Consider the following 27762-nt stretch of genomic DNA (forward strand, 5'->3'; position numbering starts at 1 on the left):
ATCTCACGTATATTTCCACATTTTCCAAAAAATCTGCACATATCTCACATAAAGTATAGGAAGTCGTCGATATAGTCCAGATCTGGCACGGTGTAAAATTTTTTAGTCTTAGGTCAGATATGAATTGGTTAATATTGGCCAACTGCTTCGGAACCTCCACCATACAGGATCAACAATTTGAATAATCATAACTCAAGGCTGGAGGTATAAATCTGTCCGATTTATACTATTTTACTTGTTTTGATTCAGAAGACCAATTACCAATTTTAAATTAATATTTCTTTTATTTAAACGTAAGTCCTAAGGTTAATGGAAACAGCTTAACAATGACTTATTTTAATGACTAAAAGCAAATTATTCTTCATTGGGCATAAAATGAAAAATGAACACAATTCAAAGTATAGTTCTACAAAACCTAACTAAAATTCACACAAGGTCAAAGGGGGAGTAAAGCATATCACAACTAGGCCGAAGCACTGGTGCAGTAGTGTGGAAGGCTGCTTAGAAAAGATAATGAAAATATTCATCAAAATACTCATTTAGAGCTGGCTCCTCATCACTTTCAGCGCGGTGGTGCAGGGCAATTTTGTGGGCATTGCTATAGAGATCATTGACATCAACATCGTCATCTGGAATAAAGAAAAAAAAAAATTATTAAGGATATTTAAAAATAGGTATTTTAAGCTTAAACCCCGTTACCTTTGTATTTTTGTTTGCGGCCTCGTCGATTCTTCGACAGCACTGCCTCATCGAGCATATCGATTTGAGAATTTTTACTTTCTTGCGAGTAGCGTACGGGCGGTGCAAGGAACCAATAATCATTCATGATCGTCTTTAGGCCCGGCAATTGTCTTAGCTCTTCCATGGCTTTGGGTTGTTTCGAAACAGCTCGAAAAGCTCTCAGCTGTAGGCATTCATGTTGGGAGGTGGCATTGATGAGACGTATTGATGATTTAGCTGCTGTTGAACAGATCATGGGATATAATTTAACACTGGGATCGGTGGGTATGTTAGTGAAAGCTACACCAAGGGAACGACGATTTAAAAAGAATTCCAACTGTCCTCGTGTTCGATCCAACAGGACTCCTACTATACAGCCCTGAGAGAATTTTTGTCCATACGGCAATTGATAGCCGTTGTGATGGATTTTACCCTCGTAGGAGAAGCCCCACGATTGGGCATTTGTTCCCAAGGCCGAAACGAAATGGAATTTGAATTGGGTTAAATCGACCTTGTCCGTGCCCACGCCGAACATCTGAAAGAGAGAGGGAGAGAGGGATTAAATAAATGAATGAATAAATAATAAGTTAATTAAAATATTTATCAACATTAAATTAATTTAACTAAATTAAAAACAAGTTAAGAAGTATCAGTCGATTTTGCCGACAGATGTATACCCTCAGCCAATAATCGATTATTTAAAAATATATTTTGACCACTGTTATGATTATTTAAACCGTTGACCCTCTATGGAATGGGTTCTGAATGGGCCAATATTATCAATTTCGTATCGGACCTAAATAAATATTGCGACGTTCCAGGTTAGGATTATATCGACTACTTCCTTCACTTTATATGAGATATGTGATAATTTTCAAAAAATGTTGAAATCTGCGTGAGGTACCAGATATAGTCGACCGAAGTATTCCATTTTTACACTTCTTCTAATCTAATGTTTCTATGTGTGAAAATTTCAAGAGAGTTCGACGATTATTTCGCTTTCTTTGAGCGTTTTTTTTTTTTTCAAAATCTTGAACCCTATATTGGGGAGGTACCAGAAGAAAAGGCCCAATCTCTTCCATTTTCATAACATATGTTGTGTTCATAGAAATATTGAGATGTGCCAAGTCTGAATGGAATCAGAAGTTAATTTCGCGTTTTATGAGCTTCATGGATATTCAAAATTGTGACCCTTTGTGGGGGAGTTACCAGAAGAAGTGGACCGATATATCCTATCTTCACACCAAACCTTGAGCTAATAAAAATATTTTGATTGTGTAATTTTAAGAAACCGGGATGCTTAAACATTTTTGTTATTGAAAACTTTGACCCATTGTGGGGGAGGTACCAGAAGGAATGGTCCGAGCTCTACCATTTTTATAACAGATCTTGTGTTGATGGAAATATTGCAATGTGCCAAATCTGAATGGAAACTGATGTTAATTTTGCGTTTTATAAGCTTCATGGATATTCAAAATTTTGACACTTTGTGGGGGAGTTACCCGAAGAAGTGGACCGATATATCCCATCTTCTCAGCAGGTCTTGTGTTAGTAGAAATAATGGGATGTGTGAAACATGAAGAGAAGCGAATGCATATTTCGGATTTTATAATCGTTTTGGTTATTCAAAATTTTGACCCTTTTGTTATTATTCAAAATTTTGACCCTTTGTGGGGGAGGTACCAGAAGAAGTGGACCGATATATCCGATCTTCCCAGCACATCTTGTGTTAATAAAAATAATGGGATGTGTGAAATATGAAAAGAACCAGATGCTTATTTCGGATTTTATCAACATTTTGGTTATTGAAAACTTTGACCCTTTGTGGGGGAGTTACCCGAAGAAGTGGTCCGATATATCCCATCTTCTCAGCAGGTCTTGTGTTGATGGAAATATTGACATGTGTCAAGTCTGAATGGAAACGGATGTTAATTTTGCATTTTATGAGCTTCATGGTTATTCAAAAATTTGACCCTTTGTGGGGGAGTTACCAGAAGGAGTGGACCGATATACTCCATCTTCACACCATACCTTAGGTTAATAAAAATTTTGTGATGTGTGTAATTTGAAGACAATCGGAAACTTAGATCATATTTTATGAGAGTTATAATTATTCAAAATGTTGACATTTTGTGGGGGAGGTACTTGATAGAGTGGATCGATATTGACCTTACCTAGCACTGATTAAAATATGAAGATTTGCAAAGTTGGAGCAAGATCGGACTATCCTTGCTGTTTCTGTGCAGTAAAATATTTTCTTTGAAAATTTTGACCTTTTGTGGGGGAGGTACCAGAAGGAGTGTACCGATTTTGCCTATCTCCGAACCCGATCTAAGTTTGACCATAATATTACGATGTACCAACTTTGGACCAAATCGGATACTCCCTACGAGAGTTATTGTGTGCACCAGCAAGCCAGATAGACAGACGGACGGGCGGACATCTCAAGATCGGCTCCAAATGTCATGAAACGGATTTGGTCCAAAGAGACCTAGGGTCTAAAAACCATTTTTTCGATGAGGTACGTTTTGGCCGTATCAAAGCTACAGCTACCCATATGGCTGAGGTTATAAAATATATTTTATTATTTCAAAATAAATTAAATGCAGATTTTGAAAGAGAGTATTTTTTTTTTGGTAATTGAGACGATCTGAATTAAAAATTTCATCTGCACATTTTTATTCAGAGGGACCTATGAAAATCTCAATTCATCTGCTCTGAATTTAAAATTTCCAATGGAAATCTCAAATCAGCGACGTTGAATTGAAAATTTGGAATTCTTTATTCAGTCAGGCTGCACCGAAAATTACGTTTGAAAATCCCAAGTCTACCGGACAGAAATGAAAATTTGACTTGGAAGTCCACATTCAGCCGGGCTGTTTAAAATTTTTTTGTGGAATTCTGAATTTAGCCGTTCTGGACATGAATTCCATCCCATAGGGAATGTTCGCTGAAATCATTAGTAATTTAAGTATTTCGGCTCGGCCGAGCTGTTAAAAAAAAATTATTTTGGAAATCTGAGTTTAGCCCTTCTGAAAAATAATCCCATCTCATTGAAATATACACTTCCATTGGCTAAATCGATTACTAATTTCCCTATTTCACTTCGGTCGAAAAAAAATCCACCCCCACAAAAGTATCAATTAAGCCGAACTGCTCAAAAATGTATTGTGTACATCTGAATTTAGCTGTTCTGTATATGAGTTTCCTCCCATAGGAAATATACACTTCCATTGGCTGAATCGATTACTAATTTCCCTATTTCACTTCGGTAGTAAAAAAATCCACCTGTTACAAAATGCAAATTAATGAATAATTTCTCAATTCCAAGAATATTGTGTGAATTTTATCGTACCTTGCCCTCCGATCCAACCCCGTACTGCATATCCACAAATTGGACACATTCATAAATAAAAGAATGATTACTGTTTTGTTTTATTGTTATGTGCTGTTAGTAATGCTTTTGTTGTTGCTGTTCATGACTTTGGACAGCAAATGCAAACCCCTATAGGTACCGAATAAAAACAACAGAAACAACAACAAAAACTGACAGCCACACAATTACGTCCAGTGTTCTCTTATTACAAGTCGGGAGCACGCAGCCAGCGAGTGATCACTTCAAGTGAATGCCGCTCAGTTGTGGCCGCCAGAATATTGGATGGCTGGAAACCCCATAGATGAACGAAATATGAGATGCTCAGATATCATAATTTTTTAAAAAACATAAGAGAATTATGTAAAATGTTTGTGTGGAACCCCCCCTCATATTCAACAATTATTTGCTGAATTTCCATTTTTATTTACGTCTCTTTGAAATTTGAATTTTGAATGAAATTATCTTTAATGAAGAAACTATTTTAAGCGGCACGCTCCACAGGCAGTGAGTGCGATGTCATAAGAGATTTTTTTTTCTCAACGATGTGAAATGGTATTCAGTGGGTTGTTTTATTTTTTGTTTTGATTTTGTATTTGTGTCAACGATCGCCGGCGCCAGTGAGACTGAATTTCTATGGCGCTTATTCAAATATTTGGCACAATTTGTTAAGAGATCAGAGTCCCAATATATGTCGCCAGATACGTCATCATTGGGTCACGTTAAATGACAGTGTGAACTATTTTGAAAAATTTAATGAATTTAATTGGCATGATGGTATTGACTATAATTGGCCGCAGAATTCTTGAATGAAATCGAAAGCGGAAGGGAATTTTTCAATGGATTGAAAAATGAATTGAAATTTTCCTCTAAAAATTCATGCTTAGTGGGACTTAAATGTATGTTCAGCCAGGCAGAATAGTAAGATTCTTATGGAAATCTATACTCAAACTGAATTGAACATTTCCAATAGATATTCATATTTAACTAGGCTTAATGGAAAATTGTCTGTGGAAATACATATTCAGCCTGGCCTGGAATTGAAAATTTGCTCGCAAAATTCAGATGTAGGTGTGCTGTATTGAAAGTTTCTTATGGGCATTCATATTTAGGCATGCAGAATTGAAAATTCCCTAAAGAATTACATGTTTAGCAATGCGGAATTAAAAATGTAATGAATTTTATTGGCATGATGGTATTGACTATAATTAGCCGCAGAATTCTCGAATTAAATTGAAAGCGGAAGGGAATTTTTCAATGGATTGAAAAATTAATTGAAATTTTCCTATGAAGATTCGTGCTTAGTGGGACAGAAATTTAAATTCGATCAGGCAGAATACTAAGAGTCTTATTAAAATACAAACTCAAACAGGCTGTGGAAACATACATATTCAGCCTGGCCTGGAATTGAAAATTTGCTCGCAAAATTCAGATGTAGGTGTGCTGTATTGAAAGTTTCTTATGGGCATTCATATTTAGGCATGCAGAATTGAAAATTCCCTAAAGAATTACATGTTTAGCAATGCGGAATTAAAAATGTAATGAATTTTATTGGCATGATGGTATTGACTATAATTAGCCGCAGAATTCTCGAATTAAATTGAAAGCGGAAGGGAATTTTTCAATGGATTGAAAAATTAATTGAAATTTTCCTATGAAAATTCATGCTTAGTGGGATTTCAATTTAAATTCTATCAAGCTGAATACTAAGAGTCTTATTAAAATACATACTCAAACAGGCTTTGGAAATACATATTCAGCCTGGCCTGGAATTGAAAATATGCTCGTAAAATTCAGATGTAGGTGGGCTGAATTGAAAGTTTCTTATGGACATTCATATTTAGCAATGCGAAATTGAAAATTCCCTAAAGAATTTCATATTCAACTAGGCTAAATCAAATCTCCCCATTTCAGCCAGGCCTTACGGAAAATTTTCCCATGGCAGCTAATTTTCAGTCAGTCTGAACCTAAATATATGCCAGCCTACATTTCACAAGTCACGTCTGCAGCGCTTTCTTGAGGATTAACTTTGTTTTTGTTTTTTATTTGGGGGATGTATTGACTCCATGGGACTTTTTTAATTTCAAGGTTGAGAAATTACCATTCAAATATTTATTACAATGCCCGAACAATTGCAATCTTTGAAGGTTTATTGTTGTGTTTTAAAATACAAAATACAAAATGCAAAATTCAGATGGAGGTGGGCTGAATTGAAAGTTTCTTATGGACATTCATATTTAGCTACGCGGAATTGAAAATTTCCTAAAGAATTACATGTTTAGCTCTGCGGAATTGAAAATTGCCTAAAGAATTTGATATTCAACTAGGCTAAATCAAATCTCCCCATTTCAGCCAGGCCCTTTTGAAAAATTTCCCATGGCACCTAATTTCCAGTCAGTCTGAATATATGCCAGCCTACATTTCACAAGTCACGTCTGCAGCAATTACTTGAGAATTTTATTTTGCTTTTTTATTTTTTGTCCCGGGAGTGTATTGACTCCATGGGACTTTTTGAATTTCAAGGTTGAGAAATTACCATTCAAATATTTATTGCAAAGCCCGAACAATTGCAATCTTTGAAGGTTTATTGTTGTGCTTAAAAAAAAAAACAATAACATTTTTATACCCTCCACCATCCACTGTGTGGAGGGTACATAAAGTTCCTCATTCCGTTTGTAACTCATCGAAATAATAATTTTTAGACCTAACAAAGTATATATATTCTTGATCAGCGTAAAATTCTGAGATGATTTAACCCTGTCCAGATAGACAGAGGGACGGGCGGACATCTCTAGATCGGCTCCAAATGTCCTGAAACGGATTTGGTCCAAAGAGACCTAGGGTCTCAAAACCATTTTTCGATAAGGTACGTTCTGGCCGTATCAAATTATAGCCATATGGCTGAGGGTATAAAAACATATTTTTTTATTTCAAAATAAATTAAATGCAGATTTTGAAAGCATGCATTTTTTGTAATTGAACCGAGCTGAATTCAAAATTTCATCTGCACATTTTAATTCAGAGGGGCCTATGAAAACCACAATTCATCTGTTCTGAATTTAAAATTTCCAATGGAAATCTCAAGATAAATTTTATTTTGGAAATCTGAATTTAGCCCTTTTGAAAATTAATCCCATCCCATGGAATTATACACTTCCATTGGCTAAATCTATTACCAATTTCCCTATTTCGCTTCGGTCATAAACAAAATCCACCCCCACAAAAGTGTCAATTCAGCCGAACTGCTCAAAAATTTATTGTGGAAATCTGAATTTAGGAAATATACACTTCCATTGGCCGAATCGATAACTAATTTCCCTATTTCACTTCGTTCATAAAAAAATCCACCTGTTACAAAATGCAAATTAATGAATAATTTCTCAATTCCAAGAATATTGTGTGAATTTTATCGTATCTTGCCCTCCGATCCAACCCCGTACTGCATATCCACAAATTGGACACATTAATAAATAAAAGAATGATTACTGTTTTGTTTTATTGTTATTTGCTGTTAGTAATGTTTTTGTTGTTGCTGTCCATGACTTTGGACAGCAAATGCAAACCCCTATAGGTACCGAATAAAAACAACAGAAACAACAACAAGAAAAACTGACAACCACACAATTACGTCCAGTGTTCTCGCATTACAAGGCGGGAGCACGCAGCCAGCGAGTGATCACTTCAAGTGAATGCCGCTCAGTTGTGGCCGCCAGAATATTGGATAGCTGGAAACCCCATAGATGAACGAAATCTGAGATGCTCAGATATCATATTTTTTTAACATTAGAGAATTATGTAAAATGTTTGTGTGGAACCCGTATTTCCAACAATTGTTTCATTAATTTCCATTTTTATTTACGTCTCTTTGAAATTTGAATTTTGAATGAAATTATTTTTAATGAAGAAACTATTTTAAGCGGCACGCTCCACAAGCACTGAGTGTGATGTCATACGAGAATTTTTTCTCAACGATGTGAAATGGTATTCAGTGGGTTTTTTGTTTTGATTTTGTATTTGTCTCAACGATCGACGGCGCCAGCGAGACTGAATTTCTATGGCGCTTATTCAAATATTTGGCACAATTTGTTAAGAGATCAGAGATCCCAATATATGTCGCCAGATACGTCATCATTTAGGTCACGTTAAATGACAGTGTGAACTATTTTGAAAAATTTAATGAATTTAATTGGCATGATGGTATTGACTATAATTAGCCGCAGAATTCTTGAATGAAATCGAAAACGGAAGGAAAATTTTCAATGGATTGAAAAATTAATTGAAATTTTTTTCTATGAAGATTCATGCTCAGTCATACTAAAATTCATATTCAGCCAGGCAGAATAGTAAGATTCTTATGGAAATCTATACTCAAACAGCTGAATTGAAAATTTCCCATAGATATTCATATTTAGCCAGGCTTAATGGAAAATTTTCTGTTGGAAATACATATTCAGCCAGGCCTGGAATTGAAAATTTGCTCGCAAAATTCAGATGTAGGTGTGCTGTATTAAAAGTTTCTTATGGGCATTCATATTTAGGCATGCATTATTGAAAATTCCCTAAAGAATTACAGGTTTAGCAATGCGGAATTAAAAATTTAATGAATTTTATTGGCATGATGTTATTGACTAAAATTAGCCGCAGAATTCTTGAATGAAATTGAAAGCGGAAGGGAATTTTTCAATGGATTGAAAAATTAATTGAAATTTTCCTATGAAGATTCGTGCTTAGTGGGACAGAAATTTAAATTCGATCAGGCAGAATACTAAGAGTCTTATTAAAATACAAACTCAAACAGGCTGTGGAAACATACATATTCAGCCTGGCCTGGAATTGAAAATTTGGTCGTAAAATTCAGGTGTAGGTGGGCTGAATTGAAAGTTTCTTATGGACATTCATATTTAGCCATTCAGAATTGAAAATTTCCTAAAGAATTACATGTTTAGCAATGCGGAATTAAAAAATTAATGAATTTATTGGCATGATGGTATTGACTATAATTAGCTGCAGAATTCTTGAATGAAATCGAAAACGGAAGGGAATTTTTCAATGGATTGAAAAATTAATTGAAATTTTCCTATGAAGATTCATGCTTAGTGGGACTGAAATTTAAATTCTATCAGGCTGAATACTAAGAGTCTTATTTAAATACATACTCAAACAGGCTTTGGAAATACATATTCAGACTGGCCTGGAATTGAAAATTTGCTCGCAAAATTCAGATGTAGGTGGGCTGAATTGAAAGTTTCTTTTGGGCATTCATATTTAGGCATGCAGAATTGAAAATTCCCTAAAAAATTTGATATTCAAAGAGGCTAAATCAAATCTCCCCTTTTCAGCCAGGCCTTACTGAAAAATTTCCCATGGCACCTAATTTCCAGTCAGTCTGAATATATGCCAGCCTACATTTCACAAGTCACGTCTGCAGCAATTTCTTGAGAATTTTGTTTTGTTTTTTTATTTTTTGTCCCGGGAGTGTATTGACTCCATGGACTTTTTGAATTTCAAGGTTGAGAAATTACCATTCAAATATTTATTGCAATGCCCGAATTGCAATTTTTGAAGGTTTATTGTTGTGCTTAAAAAAAAACAATAACATTTTTTTATACCCTCCACCATCCACTGTATGGAGGGTATATTAAGTTCGTCATTCCGTTTGTAACTCATCGAAATAATAATTTTTAGACCTAACAAAGTATATATATTCTTGATCAGCGTAAAATTCTGAGATGATTTAGCCCTGTCCATCCGTCTGTTGCAATCACGCTAGAGTCAAAACGAATAAAGATAGGAAGCTAAAATTTTGCATAGATCAGTTTTTTGTCTGCAGACAGATCTAGTTCGAAGATGGGCGATATCGTATAGCCCCCATATAATATCGGGAGGTATTCGGTATTTTGATGATTTCAATGAAATTATCTGAAAATCTACCAAAGAAGTTCCTTTCGAGAACTTTAGCCCCTGGAAGATGAAAAAACTGCAACCAACTTCAGACTGCTGTCATTTCTAAGCCACTCGTCCGACAACTGTTAAAATTATTCCAGTGACAGGTCATTATATTGTTTACAAGCGTACAAAAGCATTTTGATGAGAAGTTTCCAGAAAAAACGGTATTCGTGGTGGAATTCAAGCTTGATAGTGTTATTCCTTTATATTTGGCTGGAAAACCACAAGTGGCTATAGTTAGAGCACTCCAGCATTTAAATGTGAATAAATCTTTTGTGTCTCGTACCCATATCGCTCGTTACTGTGATACTGGTAGCGTAGCCCGACGTCAAGGAAGTGTGCGGTAGAAAGTATCACCAGAATTTGTTTGAAAAGTAAAAAAGCGACTTAATCAAAACCCTCGCCGAAAAATGACTCGTGAGCTGAATGTATCGCAATATTCGATTCGGCAAATATTGAAAATTAAGCTCGGGGCAAAGCCATTGAAATATATACCGCAACAGAAAGAAAATAGACTCAAAAAAGCTAAAGGGTTGCTTCGCTTGGCCGACAGTGGTGAACTGCCGAATTTGAATTTCTCCGATCTCCGATGAGAAAACATTCGTTGTCCAGCAGTTTGTAAACAAACAAAATGATCGTGTTTACTTGCCAAAGAGGTTAGCTTAAATTGTGCCTCTTCGGTTGGCCACCAGAACTTAAGCGCCGACCATGGTAATGGTGTTGGCCGTCATAACAGCCAATGGTCGAGGGTGTATTAAAGCCTTGGGCACGCAAACATTTCGGCCGCAGACCTTGGACATTCCAACAGGACTCAACACCATCGCACTCAGCAAGAGCCACCCAAGAATGGTTACAAAATGAGGTTCCTCGCTTCATTTCCAGCGCACAATGGCCACCAAAAATCTCCGAATACCAATCCATTGGACTATTGTGTCTGGAGTGTTTTGGAAAGCAAGGTTGGCACTAAAAATACCAAAGTATTGATCACCTCAAGCAAGCGCTTCGCCGGGAATGGGCTAAAATACCGCAGAGCAACATTCGGGCAGAGTGTGACGGTTTCATTGGCCGTTTGAAGGCCATAATTCATGCCAAAGGCGACCAATTCGAAGAAATCTAAACATATTCTAAAATTTGATGCTATTACCGACATTTCTTGCTTTCATTCAAAAAAAAATTAAAAAATTTAAAAATTATGGCACTTGACTTTGTTGTAGTTTTTTATCTCACCCTGTATATTCTTGATCAGCGTAAAATTCTAAGACGATTTAGCCCTGTACGTGTCTGCCCGTTTGTCAGTCTGCTGTAATCACGCTAGAGTCAAATCGAATAAAGATAGGAAGCTAAAATTTTGCACAGGTCAGTTTTTTTTATCTGCAGGCCGATCAAGTTCGAAGATGGGCTATATTGATCCACGATATAGTATAGACCCCATAAAACAGAACTCACCGATATTCGGTATTTTGATGATTTTAGAGACATTATTCACCGGAGTTGTTACAAATTTCGTATTTAGAATTCGAAATGAGAACTACAGTCTATGTCAGGAAATTGTCTATACAGGTCCAGTAATTCGTATAGGTCCTATACATCCATACCTCCCTATATTCGGTATTTTGGCGATTTTAGGTACAATATTAACCGAAATTGTTTGAAATTTCGTATTTAGAGTTCGTAATGGGAACTACACTCAATGACAGAAAATGCTCTATACAGGCCCACGTCTTCTTATAGGCCCCAATATATCAGTATCTCCCTATATTCGGTATTTTGATGATTTTAGGCACAATATTCACCGAAATTGTTTGAAATTTCGTATTTGAAATTCCTAATAGATACAACAACCTGTGACGGAAAATTGTCTATGCAGGTTCAGGTCTTCGTATAGGCTCCATATATCAGTACCTCCCTATATTCGATATTTTGATGATTTTAGGTAAAATATTCATCGAAATCCTTTGAAATTTCGTATTTGTAGTTCCTAATAGGTACTACAGCCTATGACAGAAAACTGTCTATGCAGTTCCTGGTCTTTGTATAGCCTCGGTATAACGATACCTCCCTATATCCTGTATTTTGAAGATTTTAGCTACATTATTCGCCGGATTTTTTTTTCAAGCTTCGTATTTGAATATTAGTAATTGCCTATGCACAACTTCGTATAGACCTCAATATAGCGGTCATATTTGGTATTTTTAAGATTTTAGCAGAATTTGTGTGGGATTTTCTTTAAATTTCCAAATTCTTTCCAAATGGTGAAGGGTATCCAAAGTTCGGCCCGGTCGAACTTACTGAGTTTTTACTTGTTCTATTGTTTGTTTGCCATATGGCTGACATTCAGCTTATCTCTTCTCGCGCTTACCTCTGTGAAAGTCGGACACAATACTTCCAAAAGATGATTGCATTTATTGTAGTAGCAGATAACGAGCTCTGCTTGAGTTAATATTGTGAATGTCAATAGAATGGAAGACACACTTAGCAACGTAGGCATATTTGGGACCAAAGGAGGCCATTCATTGAGGGCATTCTCAGAATTAGTCTAGAAACAATTAAAATCTGCCACTTAATAATTTGTTTTCATTTTTATTGTAATCTCCATTCAGTATTAAGTGTGTAAAACGGAAGGCTGGGGAGAATTAGCAAACAAAAAAAGAAGATAAGAAACTTCTCCATTGAGTCGTATTTCTTACATGCTCTAGAAAATATACATTGATGGTCGCCATAAATTATACGTCATCCTTAATGATGTAGTATCTGTCAGCATGAAAATTACTGACTTCTTTAAACTAAGGTACTATTTTGAAACAATGTAAAAAAAACAATTTTGGCATAAATTTTAATTTCAGCCAGGATAAATATTTTTTCCAAATCGATTTAAAATTTCCCATAAGAAAATCTGGAATATTTCTTAGCTAAATATAAATTGTCTTAGGTAATCTGCAATTGAACTGAGCTCTATATGGTTTTTTTAAACTTAGCCGTTAATTGTTATATTGTGACAACAGTTACTTACAATAACAACAACCATGAGGTAAACTAATATTTTTTCTTATCTATTGAAAATAACTAATGCAAATAAATAAACGATATGAATATCTAAGTGTTTACCTATAAATTCTGAAGTGTTTGTTTTGTTACAACAGATTTAGATAAACGTAGTTGTTATTTAACTTTTACATTCTATTTGCAATTATAAACAAAAACGCAATAAAAAATCTAAAGAAAATCTACATTTGGGATATGATTCCTCTTAAAACTCCTATTCCGCCAACCTGAATGAAGGATTTCCTAATGGAAAACCTCATTTAGCCAGGCTGAATTGCAGATTTCCTAACGAAAATCCTATTCAGCCTGGCTGAATGGGAGATTTACTAACGAAAATCCTATTCAGCCTGGCTGAATGGGAGATTTTCTAACGAAAATCCTATTTAGCCAGGCTGAGTTGTAGATTTTCTAACGAAAATCCCATTCAGTCAGGCTGAATTGTAGATTTCCTAACGAAAATGAAGGATTCCTAATGGAAAACCTCATTTAGCCAGGCTGAATTGCAGATTTTCTAACGAAAATCCTATTCAGCCAGGCTGAATGGGAGATTTTCTAACGAAAATCCTATTCAGCCAGGCTGAATGGGAGATTTTCTAACGAAAATCCTATTCAGCCAGGCTGAATGGGAGATTTTCTAACGAAAATCCTATTCAGCCAGGCTGAATGGGAGATTTTCTAACGAAAATCCTATTCAGCCAGGCTGAATGGGAGATTTTCTAACGAAAATCCTATTCAGCCAGGCTGAATGGGAGATTTTCTAACGAAAATCCTATTCAGCCAGGCTGAATGGGAGATTTTCTAACGAAAATCCTATTCAGCCAGGCTGAATGGGAGATTTTCTAACGAAAATCCTATTCAGCCAGGCTGAATGGGAGATTTTCTAACGAAAATCCTATTCAGCCAGGCTGAATGGGAGATTTTCTAACGAAAATCCTATTCAGCCAGGCTGAATGGGAGATTTTCTAACGAAAATCCTATTCAGCCAGGCTGAATGGGAATCTACGAAAATCCTATTCCAGCCCGGAGGGATATTTCTAACGAAAATCCTATTCAGCCAGGCCTGAATGGGAGATTTTCTAACGAAAATCCTATTCAGCCAGGCTGAATGGGAGATTTTCTAACGAAAATCCTATTCAGCCAGGCTGAATGGGAGATTTTCTAACGAAATCCTATTCAGCCAGGCTGAATGGGAGATTTTCTGACGAAAATCCTATTCAGCAGTCTAATTGGCAGATTTCCTAATGGAAATACCATTTAGCCAAGCTGGATGGCAGATTTTCTAATGGAAATACCATTCAGCCAGGCTGAATGGCAGATTTCCTAACGAAAATCCCATTCAGCCAGGCTGAATTGCAGATTTCCTAACGAAAATCCTATTCAGCCAGGCTGAAATCGGCAGATTTCTTAACGAAAAATCGAATGTAGCCAGGGCAGATTACATGGAAGATTTTGGTTTTTTTTTATAAAAGAAGTTTCCACTTACCACATCTGTGCCGGACAGTGCTGTGAGTATACGCATTTCCCAGAAATGCATCATATTCGGTGCCAGAGGCTCTTCACCCCTTACAATGGCAGTTCCCTGTGAGTAGGTTGGATGGAATGTCACATTAGGTCCCTCCAAATGGATATCTAATTCCGACTGCTGATGCCAATGCCAATTGATGCAATGATATGCCGGATCATCTTCACCACAACGACATTTTATCAAATCTGGAACATGACCCTTATAACCCGCCACTATTGTCGATTTGGGAAATTCACAATCACAATAGGCCGCACACACCGATTTGGATGAGTTCGAAGAACGTCCACGATATGAACAAGGGTGGGGAATTAAAATCACATCATCATCATCATGGTGATTGTTGTGGTGCGGCATGTTGGATGGTAAAATTGGCGGGTGGTGGAAAGTTGTAATAGCTGCTTTTTCTTTTGCCGGTGGGTGCAGGAACCAATACAGATATTTGGTGTAGAGATAATTGTTAAATGCCGGAATTAGCCGTTTGGTGCGAGCAATGCCGGTAAATGCTGGGGATTTAAATAGAATACTTAAAATTTGACCCGTTTTGACAGATTTTCTTTTTCTTTTCACAACGAAACCAAAAACTTCTACGAAAAATAGAAAAGTTCTTTTATGGCAAAATTACGAATTTATTGCCTTCTTTGTTTTGAAAATAAACAATAACAATGCGATCCGAAACGATACGATACGATGCGATTTTATTTAAGTATTTTGCATGCGCCTCGTTGGCCAGCCAAGACTTGAGTGATTCAAACAAAAACACGATCAGCCAACCATACCCTGTGGGTAATATAAGCAATGCTCACATTGAGTTCTAGTGGCATCGTGGTCGTCGTCGTCGTCCGCGCTATTGTCAATGTGCATCGATTAATGAATGATAATGTTTTGTTGTGGTTCGTGTGCACTCTACTCAAAATCGTAAGGTATTGTATGCAGTAGCATAGGCTTTCATGCACATTCCGAGGAGATAAGAAACAATTCTGATTAGTTATGTGAATATGTACGTCACATTGGCAGAATACAAAACCGGGAAGCATGTTAGCATTTTTTTTCTCAAGGTTACAGGGCCATTAAAGCTTTCTCAAAACTCATTGAAAATAATCTAATCTATATGAAATTGAATTGAAAATTATATTTAAACTTCAATTATTGGCTATAAATCCCGTTTTTATTATAAAAATATATTGTTTATTTAATTGTTATTTGTTAAATTCTTTGTTTAAATTCCACCGAAAAAGATACCGCATACTCTAGTATGGAAACAAGTTTCAAAATCTCCATAATTTCTTTTTTCATTCATATTTCAATTATCTGTCATCCAAAGTCCATTGTCATCAAAAACACAGACATTCCCCGGCATTCTTCTCTTGGAAAACAGTTTTATTTTTCATAATTCAGACTAGGTTTTTTTATTTGGGTATTCAAGTTGAGTTTTGAAACATAAAATAGTTGTACAGGTATTCTTTTTGCCAGACAGCGACTCTTGGTGATAACCTCTAATTAGAAAAAAAAAATGAAACGTAAATAAATGCTAATCGAAACCAGATCCGAGTAGATTTTTTCGTAGTAGATAAGGTAGGTATTTATTGACAAAACAATGACAATAATAAATACCTACCTTCATATTCGTATAATCTATAGCAATTTTGAGGTCAAATATCTGATACTGCATTGGAAAATTAACTGACTACTCAGATTTATTAGGTCAGACCTACTAATTGGTCAAAGGGAGCAAATTCTTTTTCTCGAGATTACCGGCCAGTTGGCTTTGGATACTTTGCAAAAGGCTCCCAAGTGCCATTTTCTGCCAGCTTCTTCGCTGACAGCTTTTCGAAGCATCGCTAATTGCCACCCACATCCTTACAACCAGGAAAGTAGAGGGCTGATAGAAAGTTAAGAGTATCTAGACCCTATTTTGTTCAGGTACCATCATCTCACTTTATACTGTCTATGTTTTCCAGGCCCCTATACAGTATTTTAAGAAATCTGACAGCATTATCCCCACACTAGGTTAGGTTAGGTTAAAGAATGCGCGGTTGTATAAACAATCACTCCACTCGGAGACCTATTGGTCCATTGTGTTCATCCAAATTAAAAGAAGATAGGAGAATAGAACAAGGAAGGAGTAAGAAACAAATAATGGATAGTGAAGAAGCGAGAATCTGAATAAAGAGAAGATAAGTTAGTAGGTTTGCATCCACGGTGTAGTCAGCGTATCGTCCTCAGCCATTTTAGTCTTCTGGCTAACTGAAGAATGACTGCTGGTTCGATGTTGGAGAGAGAAGACAAGTCGGGCAGAATTTTCTAACCCAGTAGCCTATGTCTCACCCCTATAAGAGTTGGGCAGTGGCAGAGTAAGTGTTCCACCGTCTCAGTTTCCTCCTCGTCCTGATAAAGCCTGTAGTATTCAGTATCGTCATTCCCCATTTGAATGTCATGACCTTTATTTGGCAGTCTCCCGTAATTAGGCCCACCACAAAAGCTTCAAGTCCAGCTTGGTGATAACCTCTACCTCGTCATGGATATGAGTGACCTTGATCTCCTTTCGGAATTCACCGGTCAAATCTTTTTGGAGACATTACATCCATTTCCAGTTAGCCAAATCTGTTGCAATCTCCCAATAAAGTGCTTATGCAGTACTTGGAAGAAGTGGTATAATGGTGGCTTTACTGAGCACTCAATCTCTAGATCTCAGATCCGCGTCTGGCCAATTCATCGGCCGATTCATTGCCATATATGTTGGAGTGTCCCGGGACCCAACAAAGTTTGACAAACGACTTAACCTTGTAGAGAGCATTCCTGCATTGCAGAACTGCCATAGATTTAATTGTAAAAGAATTTAGAACCTTCAGGGCCGCTTGACTATCGACATGTTCTATTTGCCAGCAACTCTATGGCCTTCCTGACAGCAAAGATTTCTGCCTGAAAATCGCTACAGTCGTTGTTTAGTTTGAAGGATCTTTGGATACTTAGACTTTCACACCCAGTAAAGACCCACAAAAGCTAATGCAAGATTTACATTTAGCCTTTTTTTTAACTCACTTTTATACTTATGGGAGTACACCTTATAGACGTTCCTACCAGCGTTAGATTTAGTTCTACTGTCTCTGTTTCATGTTACATGACCAGCTTTCCTAAGAACAGCCAGGTCATTAGACCACTAAACCGGCTGAGATTTCCTCCCAAGGCAGGTGATTGAACATGATTTCTCATAACTTGAACGAAGATTATTTGAACATAATTCAAAGCTGTCTCAACGCCATTGGTTGATTGCAGACCTCGTGGATCAAATATCAACACTGAAGTAAGAAATTAAAATTTTGCCCAATTTAGGTTTAGGTTTATAAAAATGCATGTTTTTCTCCCCATTTGGTGACTTGAAAGAATATCATATTGTGACTTAAAAAAGAAAACAAATTTCAGATACCTTCCTGTTTATATTGGGGAGGGTTATGTCATAGACTTCCCCCATTACAAATTCGAACATTTTTATTTAGAATAAAATTGAGTATTAACTCACCTCTTACGTCCAGGACGCCCATTTGTGGTGGTCCCGGGTCTTCGTAAGGCATATAGATTGAGGATATCAGCAGGAATTTGCCACTACTACTACCTCCATCAAGACTTACGTTGGTGATGTCTCTGAAATTAGAAGGAATTATTAGATTTTAGTTTCTTTTCGCAACTATATAGGTCCTCACCTCGTCGAAACGAACACCGAAAAGATCTTGCCGTTTAGACCGAAAACCCTATTGTAAAAAATTGGGCTCCTGGACCGACGCGATAACGATGTTTGATGTGGGTGTTTTTCTAGCTTTCGGCAACCGCGGCATTGACATGATGCAGTTTAATCTGCATCAGGCTCAGGTGGAAAGCAAAAGTTTATCTTTTCCAATCCAAAGTTTAGCAGCCCCTCTCGACTTCTTAGGAAGACCTCCCCGGCCACATCAGTGGCTACTTTTAAAACTAACCCGTTGGTAAAGGAATTTAGGACACGCCAGTTTTCAGTGCTAAGACCAACGTTCTGCCTTTCAATGAGCTTAAAAATCTGCTTCAACTCCATTATAGGAGGTGGAATCCACGCTGAAGTCCCCATTCCGTCAACATTTCGCATGGGGTTTTCGAGACAGGCATGGCGGCGACATTGCTGCCTTCCTTAAGAGATTCAAGGCCATTAAAAGCGGCAATTAGGAACTCATCGGATTCCTTATTGTCACAAGTAGATTGAACCTCGGTCAATACGCACGTTGCTCTGTTCGAGCTCATCCGACAGGAAGACATACCGGATCGTGCCCAACGGGTTCGGCCATATCAATGACTGCTACTTTTAGGTCATCTGGTGCCATCTCTTGAGCAGTTTGTTGATCCTAATTCGGCTTTGGGTCATAAGCGGTAGAGTTCGGCCTTGCTATCAGTATGCCTCCCACTACCCTTTTTTGCCAAGAGATGGACTGTTGAACCGTTTGCATCGTTATCGTTCTCTTCACTTCAGGTTCCTGCCACTCAGTTGACCGCACCCTCTACACAGCCATTAGCTGAGATTAAGTCGAGGCTGCTACCTTCGACGAAACTGGCCACTCAGCAGACATAAGGCTGTTGTGCCCGCTCGTTGAAGCCGACTCTGCCCTCTACACCTGTTGATTTACCTCCTTCACCGTTATTACGGTTAGAGTTGATGAAGTAACAAATGAGCTCGACCGTGTCAGTTTTGAGGGTTTAGAGGACGACTTCGATTTTTCTTCTTCTTCTTCTTTTTCGCAGCCTTTTAGGGATATGCTCAGGTCCAATCTCTTCCGTTCCAGCAACTGATGAGCTCGGCTTAGTCAGTTCTGAGGGTTCAGAGGACGATTTCGAGTTTTTCTTCTTCTTTTTCGCAGCCTTTTTAGGGATCTGCTTGGATCCAATCTTCTCCTTTCCAGACGAGCAGGTGCTTGCCGCAGTCGTCGCCCTTTCTGCGGCCTCGACAGTTTCCACCTCTGTTCTATGGGTAGGTATCCTGCTTATAGGAAGATCCCTTAACGTCGCGTCGGGATAGTTCTTTTCGAACTTCCGAACAAACTTCAGGTTTTTTCTAATAAGCTGCAACTCCTTATCAGTGAGCTGCGACGGATTCTTATCGACATATCTACTACAGTAATTTACCGCCCATCGATATGCTTTTTTATCTCTTGCCTCTTTGAATTTGGAACTTTTGTTGTCTGAAGAATTCTGCGTAGTATCCATGCCCACTTCCTCGTCAGTCGAGGGGATTTCCCCGATTTTTGCAGGAGTGCTACCCTGAAGCTGAGGCTCACGCCTAGTTTGCGATTTCATTGACGTCATTTTTAGGAACCAAATTGGGTCCACCTACCTACTTCATAATATGTTTAATATGCGTCCGTTCTTAAAAGGCTTTTTAATTTGAAAATATTTTATGATTTGATTTTATGATTGATATTTTCTGATCTGATTCTGGAAACATATGAAATCAATAGGTGGCATAAAATGTTTTAAATAATTGTTCCGATAACGGGACCGGCACATGAAAATATGGGCCTTCTCAGAACATTCCCAATTCTAAAAAGTAAGTGCCTTTCAGTATGAGATAATCACAAATTAATAGAAGGCACCACAATTAAATCTGTAACACTTAATTATTATTATAAAATAAGTTTAACAACAATATAATGCATACAATGACACAACACAACAACAATCAATGCCACCCAACCTCATTCCATAACACAGATTTGCATTGACATTGCACTAAATAATAAAAATAATAAACCTGTTTTTTAATCTTCACCCAATTGTAGGGTAATTTTCCATTGCCAATCAACCAACCTATAGCCGGGCCGTTGCTGTAACACATGTTTACATATTTATTTATTGTTTACAAGATTGACCAGGCATCGTTTCGCACGGATGGCGTCTCCTCGCCCACGCAAAAAATTATCAAAAAGAAAAGTTTTCTCTAAGAAATTTGCACAATTAAAAACATGTATAACCTTTTTAAGCATCGGAAGTTCTTGGTTTCATTGTCTTTTTAATTGAATTATGAATAATTATTCTTTCCTAAAAGATATTTACCAGCAGCCCTCAAAATCAATTATTGAACGCTTGCCCTCACAAAGGTTACTCTAGATCGAAAAATGATACGTATTATTAGTAGTGTTATCACATTCGACAGTCAATTAAAGGCAAAAGAGCTTACACAATCGATTCGCGACTTATTGATGTTGCCATACCAATAAAAAAATAATGTTCGTTGGAAGAAATATAATAAGGATAAAGAATGAACTCTTCTTTTGGGCGAGGGACGAGAGGGGAATAAACTACAAAACTTGTTTGAAACAATTATTTTGGGGCACAAAGCATGAAAATCAAAGTACAAGAACAGTACAGAAAAACCTATAGAATGTCTGTGTCTATGGAAAAAAGGAAAAACTAGTAAATGTATAAAATCTACATGGCAGTCCTTCATAATCAATCTAGCAGACAATCCATGGTAGAAGAATACAGGTAGTCGCATCGACACAGCTGCTGGAACAACGAACTGTCAAAGCGATTTTGGAATTAAAAATGTTGAATGAAAAATTATTAAAATTTGTAAAAACTGTAGAAAAATGCATATTAAAACTACTTCAGACTTGCGCCGTATAAAAAAATCCATTTATTTTTCATAAAACATTTTAAAATTTTTGACATATCAATGTTCCCAAGCGTTGATGCATCTACCTATATTCTTCTACCATGAGACAATCAAACTCTGTCAATCATGCTACCGTGATACAAAGATTATAAGGTAGGGCAAATTGCTCAATATGGAAAATACTACTCTGAAAGTCTTGCTACTAAAACTTTACCATGGTAGAAGAATATAGGTAGAAGCATCAAAGCTTGGGAACATTGATATGTCAAAAATTATAAAGTGTTTTGTCAAAAATAAGTAGATTTTATAGGTGTCCTTATACAACGCACATCGGTGGTTGCTATGATTTGTATTTTTCAACAATTTTTACAAAATTCGATAATTTTTCATTCAAAATTTTCAGTTCCAAAATCGGTTTGACAGTTCATTGTCCCAGCAGCTGTGTCGATGCGAAAATTAATATAAGTAAGATTTTTTCATTATCTAAAAGCTGTAATTTGCATTTTAAGTTCAACAGTTCAATAGTTCAACAATTTGAAAATTTTTAACATTTTTCAGTAATGAATTTCCGAAATAAAAAAGAACAATCTTAACATTTACAGAACTAATTTTCCTTTTTAGGATGAATATGAAAAGATTTTAATTTTGGAAGAAGTTTAAAACTTTTTAAATATTGCTGTCACTTTATTTGGTAGCCTTGAAGATATTGGGCTTGTTTATTGCAAGTTTTCTACTCTTTCAGTAAAAGAACGACTTTCTAGTAAAAGGTTGTATGTCGACCTACGTAGCCCTCTTCAGTTGATTGAGTTTATATATCGTTCGTAAACGGCTGTACGCTAATACTGCGCATGCATGGCAAAAACTGTGTTTTTGCATTATAAGGCTATCATAAGAAAAAAATTGTATTCAGGTGATTTATATGCCCTTCCTTGATAATTATCGTTCTTGGAAAAAAGTATCAAACGTTTGTTGTTTTTTTCTTAACTTTGATTGCCAGTTTACTACTCTTTCGTTAAAAGAACGACTTTTTAATAAAAGGTTATAAGTCGACCTAGGTAGCCCTCTTTCAGTTGACTGCATTTCCTCATGTATCGTTCGTAAACAAAAACCATCGGCCGTTATGTATCCCATTCATTCGTAAACAAAAATCCATATTAACCATTTTGTTTTCTGTTCATACTTTATCAGACATTCCTTTTAATCATTTTGTTTTTGCAACGTTTGGAACGTTTTTAGCTTTAGTGGGAACTTCCTTCTGCTCTGTCAGTCTGCTTTCGTGCTTATATTCTGGAACGGCACAGCAACTGAGACTCCTGGAATTCGTCAGAATACTCATCTTAAAAGCCACATATATAAATTATAGATTCCAGGAATCTTATTAGAAAACGTGAAATCCTCAATCGGCTCATTAGCTAAGCATGTTTTATTAGGTTTTGTTCAAAGTTTTCTATCGGATAATCAGGTGGGTTATAATAACTTATTTGCAATTTTAAACCATTTAAAACCTTTTGTGTCTCAGATGGAACCAGAAATACGACGACACACTGAAATCGAGAATAAAGGGCAGCCAACATGAACATGCAAAAAAGCAATGATTATCTGGCTGATGCAAATCTTAAAAAATGCCAACAACCAGAAGGACGTCCTCAAAACTTTGCTAACAATTCAAACTCCAGTGGGAGTAAAAAATCTCGATTTGAAGAGGTGGAGATAAAATTGGAAAAAATGTTTGCTGGCATTGAAGATGAACAATGCACGAATTTAAGTAGCAAAAATGCTACTTCCAAATGCGAAACGCCATCTAAGGTTGTACCGGAAAAGCAACCGTTACAAACAAAGGCAGCTGTGAAGTCGACAGATTGCAGCATACCACCTCAGAAGCACATCCAATCTCACATAAAAGAAGCAGTGGTGCTGAAAGGCAAGCATGATTTGGATGCCATTGATGAGCAGCCCCTAAAACATTCCCCACAAGTTGATTGTGCGGCAACATCAGCAGCTACTCAATTTTTGGAGGCACGCACCACAAAACATGTTCCTGCGATGGTAAATAATGAGGGAAATGTCCAAAAAGGTGCCAATAACAGTTTTTCCAAAACAAAAATGAAAAAGAAAAAAGGAAGTTTAAAACTTGGCGGCCAACAGAAACTTAAAATGCGCAACACCTGCTCCTCTTCGGACAATGATAACGATGCGGATGACAATATCAACAATGCAAGGATATGGATGTAAAATACAGATCTCCCTATGTTGTCGTTAAACCCGGTGGAGATGTATCCGTTGTAAACTCGACCACTACGGACGATCACAATGACAAATCCATGAAATTGAAAAAGAATCATGAACGCAAAAATGTCAAAGGAACATACTCCTCGACATTGAGTACTAAGTATGATGCTGATACGCCCGACTCATCGTGGATATGTGTTTTTTGTAAGAGAGGACCGCACAAAAAGGGTCTGGGGGATTTATACGGACCCTACATTGCCTCGTTGGATATTTATAAATATCGGACAGAAAATAACATTGCAATCGGTGAGAATGTCAAAAATAAAGTAGTTGGAGGAATGCCGAACGCTACTTGTCCAAATGACCCCAATACATCTCTTGTAAGACCCTTGGCCCCCGAAGCCATGAAGTCAGAAAACCAACTACCCCAAGGATTTGAACCGTTGCTAGGTGATATGAAACGTCCTCTTCAAAATGGTCTGGCCAATGAACCCCAAAGCATGGAGATATGGTTCCACGAGGATTGTGCAATTTGGGCCCCAAATCTATTTTTGGTAGGTTCGAAACTTGTTGGCCTAGAAAGTGCTATTTGGAATAGTACACAACACGTTTGTGTCTACTGCAACAAATCGGGAGCCATTGTTTGCTGCTTGGAACGTGAATGTAAGGAGACGGCACATCCCATCTGTGCACAGGAAAGCAATTGGCTTTTAAATGAGTCGAAGTTGTGGGCGTATTGTATAAAGCATTATTGAGGGAAATAAACATTACTAAGGTATAATGAGCGTAAATCTGTCAGCTCCAAACTGACATTGACTAAATAAACAAAAGAAGACTTGATTGTATTTGTATGGATGCTCTATTCCAGAAAATGCAAGAATGTAAACACCCTATTACTCCACCATGATATAGGAAAAATTGCTAAACTATTAGATTCTTGTAGGTTCTCGAACAGAGCGGAAATTTTTATTAAATATGGAGTGCAAATTCTCGAATTTGTTGCCCAAGAAGACTTTGTAAAAAATATTTTGGAAAAATAAGATTGTTGGATTATCAAAAATATTCTTTAGAAATTAACGAAATTTATAACCAAGCAGTTTTTGGAAATTCCCGAATTATTACAAATTCACTATTCTTGACTAAAATTTTTTGACTAATATTTATAAACCTCAAAAATCCTCATAATCTTGATTTATTTATTTATTTTTTTTTTTTTTTTTGAAAAATATTTCCAAATAACTCAGATTTTTATAGAGTAAAGTGTGAACAATAGTTTAAAAGTCTAGACCTGTTTTTAAACAATTCAGGATATAATTAAAAATTAGACTATTCCAGATTATTAAAAAAACACACACACAAATTTAATAATGAATTAAAAAAATATGTTTAAAAATCCATTGACTTAAATACTTTAAAAAATGCCACCATTTTCAAAAGTATCATATTTTTAAATATTTAAAATCTACAATGATGAGTTTTTGAAAAACGATTTCAGTTTTTGAAAAAAAAAAAACAAGTAAAATAGCAGCTAATTTCGAACGGCCCGAACTTTTAATAACCTCCATCATTTAGAAAAAAAATTAAAACAAGAAAAACGAAAAACTGCAACCAACTTCAGACTGCTGTCATTTCTAAGCCACTCGTCAAAAAGTGCAAGAACTTACACCGCAACAGAAAGAAAATTGACTCAAAAGAGCTGAAGAGTTACTTTGCTTGGCCGAAAGTGGTAAACTGCCGAATTTGGTTTTCTCTGATCTCCGATAAGAAACATTCGTTGTCCAGCAGTGTGCAAACAAAACAAAATGATTGTGTTTACGTGCCAAAGAGGTCAGCTGAAAATGTGCACTTTCGGTTGGCCACCAGAACCATAATAGCCGATGGTCGCTCTCCGCTCGTATTAGTTGACCGTGGCACCAGAATAAATGACGAGTATTATCGCGAAAATATTCTATAGGGCGTATTATAGCCTTGGACACGCAAACATTTTGGCCGCAGACCTTGGACATTCCAACAGGACTCAGCAAGCGCCACCCAAGAATGGTTATAAAATGAGTTCCTCGCTTCATTTCCAGTGCACAATGGCCACCCTAAATCTCGGGATACCAATCCGTTGGACTATTGTGTCTGGAGTATTTTGGAAAGCAAGGTTGGCTCTTAAAAATACCAAAGTGTCGATCACCTCAAGCAAGCGCTTCGCCGGGAATGGTCCAAATAACGCAGAGCAATATTCGGGCAGCGTGTGACGGTTTCATTGGCCGTTTGAAGACCATAATTCGTTCCAAACATGACCAATTGGAACAAATCTAAATTTATTCTAAAATTTGATGCTATTTTCGACATTTTTTGCTTTCACTCAATAAAATTTACAAAAAAAAAAAAAAATGAAAATTATGGCGGGTTGTATTTAAAATATATATTACAAAAATGTTTTTTTTGTATATGTATTAATTTGAAAAATTCACAATTTTTTCTAGTCTGAAAATATTTGTAAAAATCGCCATTTTTCTTTTTCCGAAACCTAGGTATTCCCTGCCTTACCCCCTTGTGAACAATACCATCTTTCTCATTAACAAAAATATGTTGTTTTTATAAAAACAACAGTAATGGAATTTGACTAACAATTTTGCAACAACAAAATGTCTGATAAATATTAAAAAAAACCCAAAATTATTATTTCTTTTGAAAAATAATTATAAAAAAATCCAAGATTTCTACATACCTTAAAAACATACCTTAAAAAGAATTTATAAAAGTTTTTTTTATTCTCATTTTTAGTTTTCTAAACAAATGTTACGAAACCAAGTTTTTTTTATACTTGAAAAATATTTTATAATGACATAAAAGTACAAAGATTGGACAAAATGTATGTATATTGCTGTTTAATGTATCGATCAGGTAATAGATGTCCAAAGACATGCCAAAAATGCATTAGAAACGTTACAGAAATTTGTAAAACATCCACATATTTTTATCAGGGCTGTCACAGAATCCATGTCGGTTTTGCTTATTGTCGTTTTTGTACCAATGTTGGTTTCATTTGTTTTTTTTGGAACTCAAACTTTTTCGTTTCCAGATCCAATTGTCTCTTCATTATTTCCAATTTTTCCTTTTTGCAATTTAAAATTCCTTCGCTATACCGGACAAACTCTTTTCTTAAATCATTGATTGCCCTCGCGACTAACTCATTTCCTTTTTCAATAGCCCCATAAGTGCGCTTTAGACTGCTTGCGTTTTGTTGCTCTATTTTTACCAACTCCTTAACATTTGCATTTAACTCCAAATTGATTTCACTTTGGTCATCTAGAATTTTTTTTAAACGGCGCTTTGAAGATGTTGAGGGCATTTCTTCCTCAACAGAAACATCAACATCTTCCGTGAGATCAAATGCAATGCCGGACACACCTTCTACTGACTGCGCAAAGCCACATAAACGCACTATAGCCTTTTCATTAGCTGTCAACTGATGTTTTGCGTACGGTCCACCAGCTTTATTTTGCGCCATCTTTCTTTTCACTTCGCTTTTCCACTCAGTCCATTTCTAGAAAAATAAAAACTACAGATTAACAATCTTAGTTTTAGTTTTGTGGCAAAATTTGTTTACCTTCTTCCATGCGTTAACATCGTTTTGTGGTGGACCTGCACTATTTAGTGATTCTGACAATTGTTGCCATAGGGCATCCACTTTTGGCTTATCACACTTTGTAAACCCCCCCTTTGCTAGGTCTGGATACTTCTCCATAAACTCCAGGATAATTTTATTTTGGGTACTATTTTTATGCTTTCCCCTGCAAAAATAAAAACATCAATGCGAAAATATATACTTTTTAAGCAAATATTAAAATAAATCAATTTACTCACATTTTTACAATATATCCCAAAGTGAGCAAATGAAAAGTGACAGCTCTAAGCAACTTGGTTTTGTTTCCAATAACAAAACCAATAACATTAGCTTCTATGACAACCAAAACCGATAAAATTCTTATACGAAAATAAAACCAATAACATTGATTTTCATGACACCAAAGCATTTTTTCTTATCGTTTTTAAAACCAATAGTGACAAAATTGATTTCTATGACAGCCCTGTATATGATATGCCTTGGTATAAAACACATAATTGTTTTGGCGCCATCTGTTGAGAATTTCAGGCAATATTCTGCTGGAAAGTGTTTATGTCTTTGCTGTGTGTGTTTTTCCATGGCAATGCCATGATGTACACAAAGCCAAAAGCTAATATGGCAACCAAAGAAATATAATGGTAGTTGGTAACTCCGTTTTAAAGTGTTGCCAATCTTTTTAG

At 36.4% G+C, this 27762-nt stretch overlaps 3 protein-coding genes across 4 annotated transcripts; 1 reads left to right on the forward strand and 2 right to left on the reverse strand.

The window, feature by feature from the left end:
- Positions 1-264: 264 nt before the first annotated feature.
- LOC101893931 (SPRY domain-containing SOCS box protein 3) lies at positions 265-20755 on the reverse strand. Of its 2 annotated transcripts, none has more exons than XM_005185690.4 (4): positions 20673-20755; positions 14565-15109; positions 700-1255; positions 265-629 (listed from the first exon to the last, which is right to left on the reverse strand). In XM_005185690.4, the coding sequence occupies exons 2-4, from the start codon at positions 14958-14960 to the stop codon at positions 502-504; spliced, it is 1080 nt and encodes a 359-aa protein (XP_005185747.1). In that variant the 5' UTR covers positions 14961-15109; positions 20673-20755; the 3' UTR covers positions 265-501. The 2 variants fall into 2 exon arrangements, with proteins under 2 accessions (XP_005185747.1, XP_058985341.1); XM_059129358.1 differs by lacking the exon at positions 20673-20755 and adding an exon at positions 18124-18190.
- Positions 20756-22519: 1764 nt separating this feature from the next.
- On the forward strand, positions 22520-24308 carry LOC101893762 (uncharacterized). The gene is made up of 2 exons (XM_005185689.4): positions 22520-22696; positions 22754-24308. The coding sequence occupies exon 2, from the start codon at positions 22807-22809 to the stop codon at positions 23464-23466; it is 660 nt and encodes a 219-aa protein (XP_005185746.2). The 5' UTR covers positions 22520-22696; positions 22754-22806; the 3' UTR covers positions 23467-24308.
- A 1914-nt stretch (positions 24309-26222) lies between these two features.
- Positions 26223-27500, reverse strand: LOC101894438 (uncharacterized). The gene is made up of 3 exons (XM_011295121.3): positions 27322-27500; positions 27065-27248; positions 26223-27001 (listed from the first exon to the last, which is right to left on the reverse strand). The coding sequence occupies exons 1-3, from the start codon at positions 27489-27491 to the stop codon at positions 26468-26470; spliced, it is 888 nt and encodes a 295-aa protein (XP_011293423.2). The 5' UTR covers positions 27492-27500; the 3' UTR covers positions 26223-26467.
- Between the last annotated feature and the right edge of the window lie 262 nt (positions 27501-27762).

This window comes from Musca domestica, unplaced genomic scaffold (assembly GCF_030504385.1).
Source record: "Musca domestica strain aabys unplaced genomic scaffold, Musca_domestica.polishedcontigs.V.1.1 107, whole genome shotgun sequence".
In the NCBI taxonomy this organism is placed as follows: Eukaryota; Metazoa; Arthropoda; class Insecta; order Diptera; family Muscidae; genus Musca; species Musca domestica.

Coding starts and splice junctions, on each gene's coding strand:
- LOC101893931 (XM_059129358.1), bottom strand. CDS start 18,175: ATGCCTTACGAAGACCCGGGACCACCACAAATGGGCGTCCTGGACGTA. Junction 15,110..18,123: donor GGGCGTCCTGGACGTAAGAG/GTGAGTTAATAC, acceptor TTAAATCCCCAG/CATTTACCGGCATTGCTCGC. Junction 1,256..14,564: donor CACTGTCCGGCACAGATGTG/GTAAGTGGAAAC, acceptor TCTCTCTTTCAG/ATGTTCGGCGTGGGCACGGA.
- LOC101894438 (XM_011295121.3), bottom strand. CDS start 27,491: ATGCTTTGGTGTCATGAAAATCAATGTTATTGGTTTTATTTTCGTATA. Junction 27,249..27,321: donor TTGGGATATATTGTAAAAAT/GTGAGTAAATTG, acceptor TTATTTTTGCAG/GGGAAAGCATAAAAATAGTA. Junction 27,002..27,064: donor ATGTTAACGCATGGAAGAAG/GTAAACAAATTT, acceptor TTATTTTTCTAG/AAATGGACTGAGTGGAAAAG.
- LOC101893762 (XM_005185689.4), top strand. CDS start 22,807: ATGAACATGCAAAAAAGCAATGATTATCTGGCTGATGCAAATCTTAAA.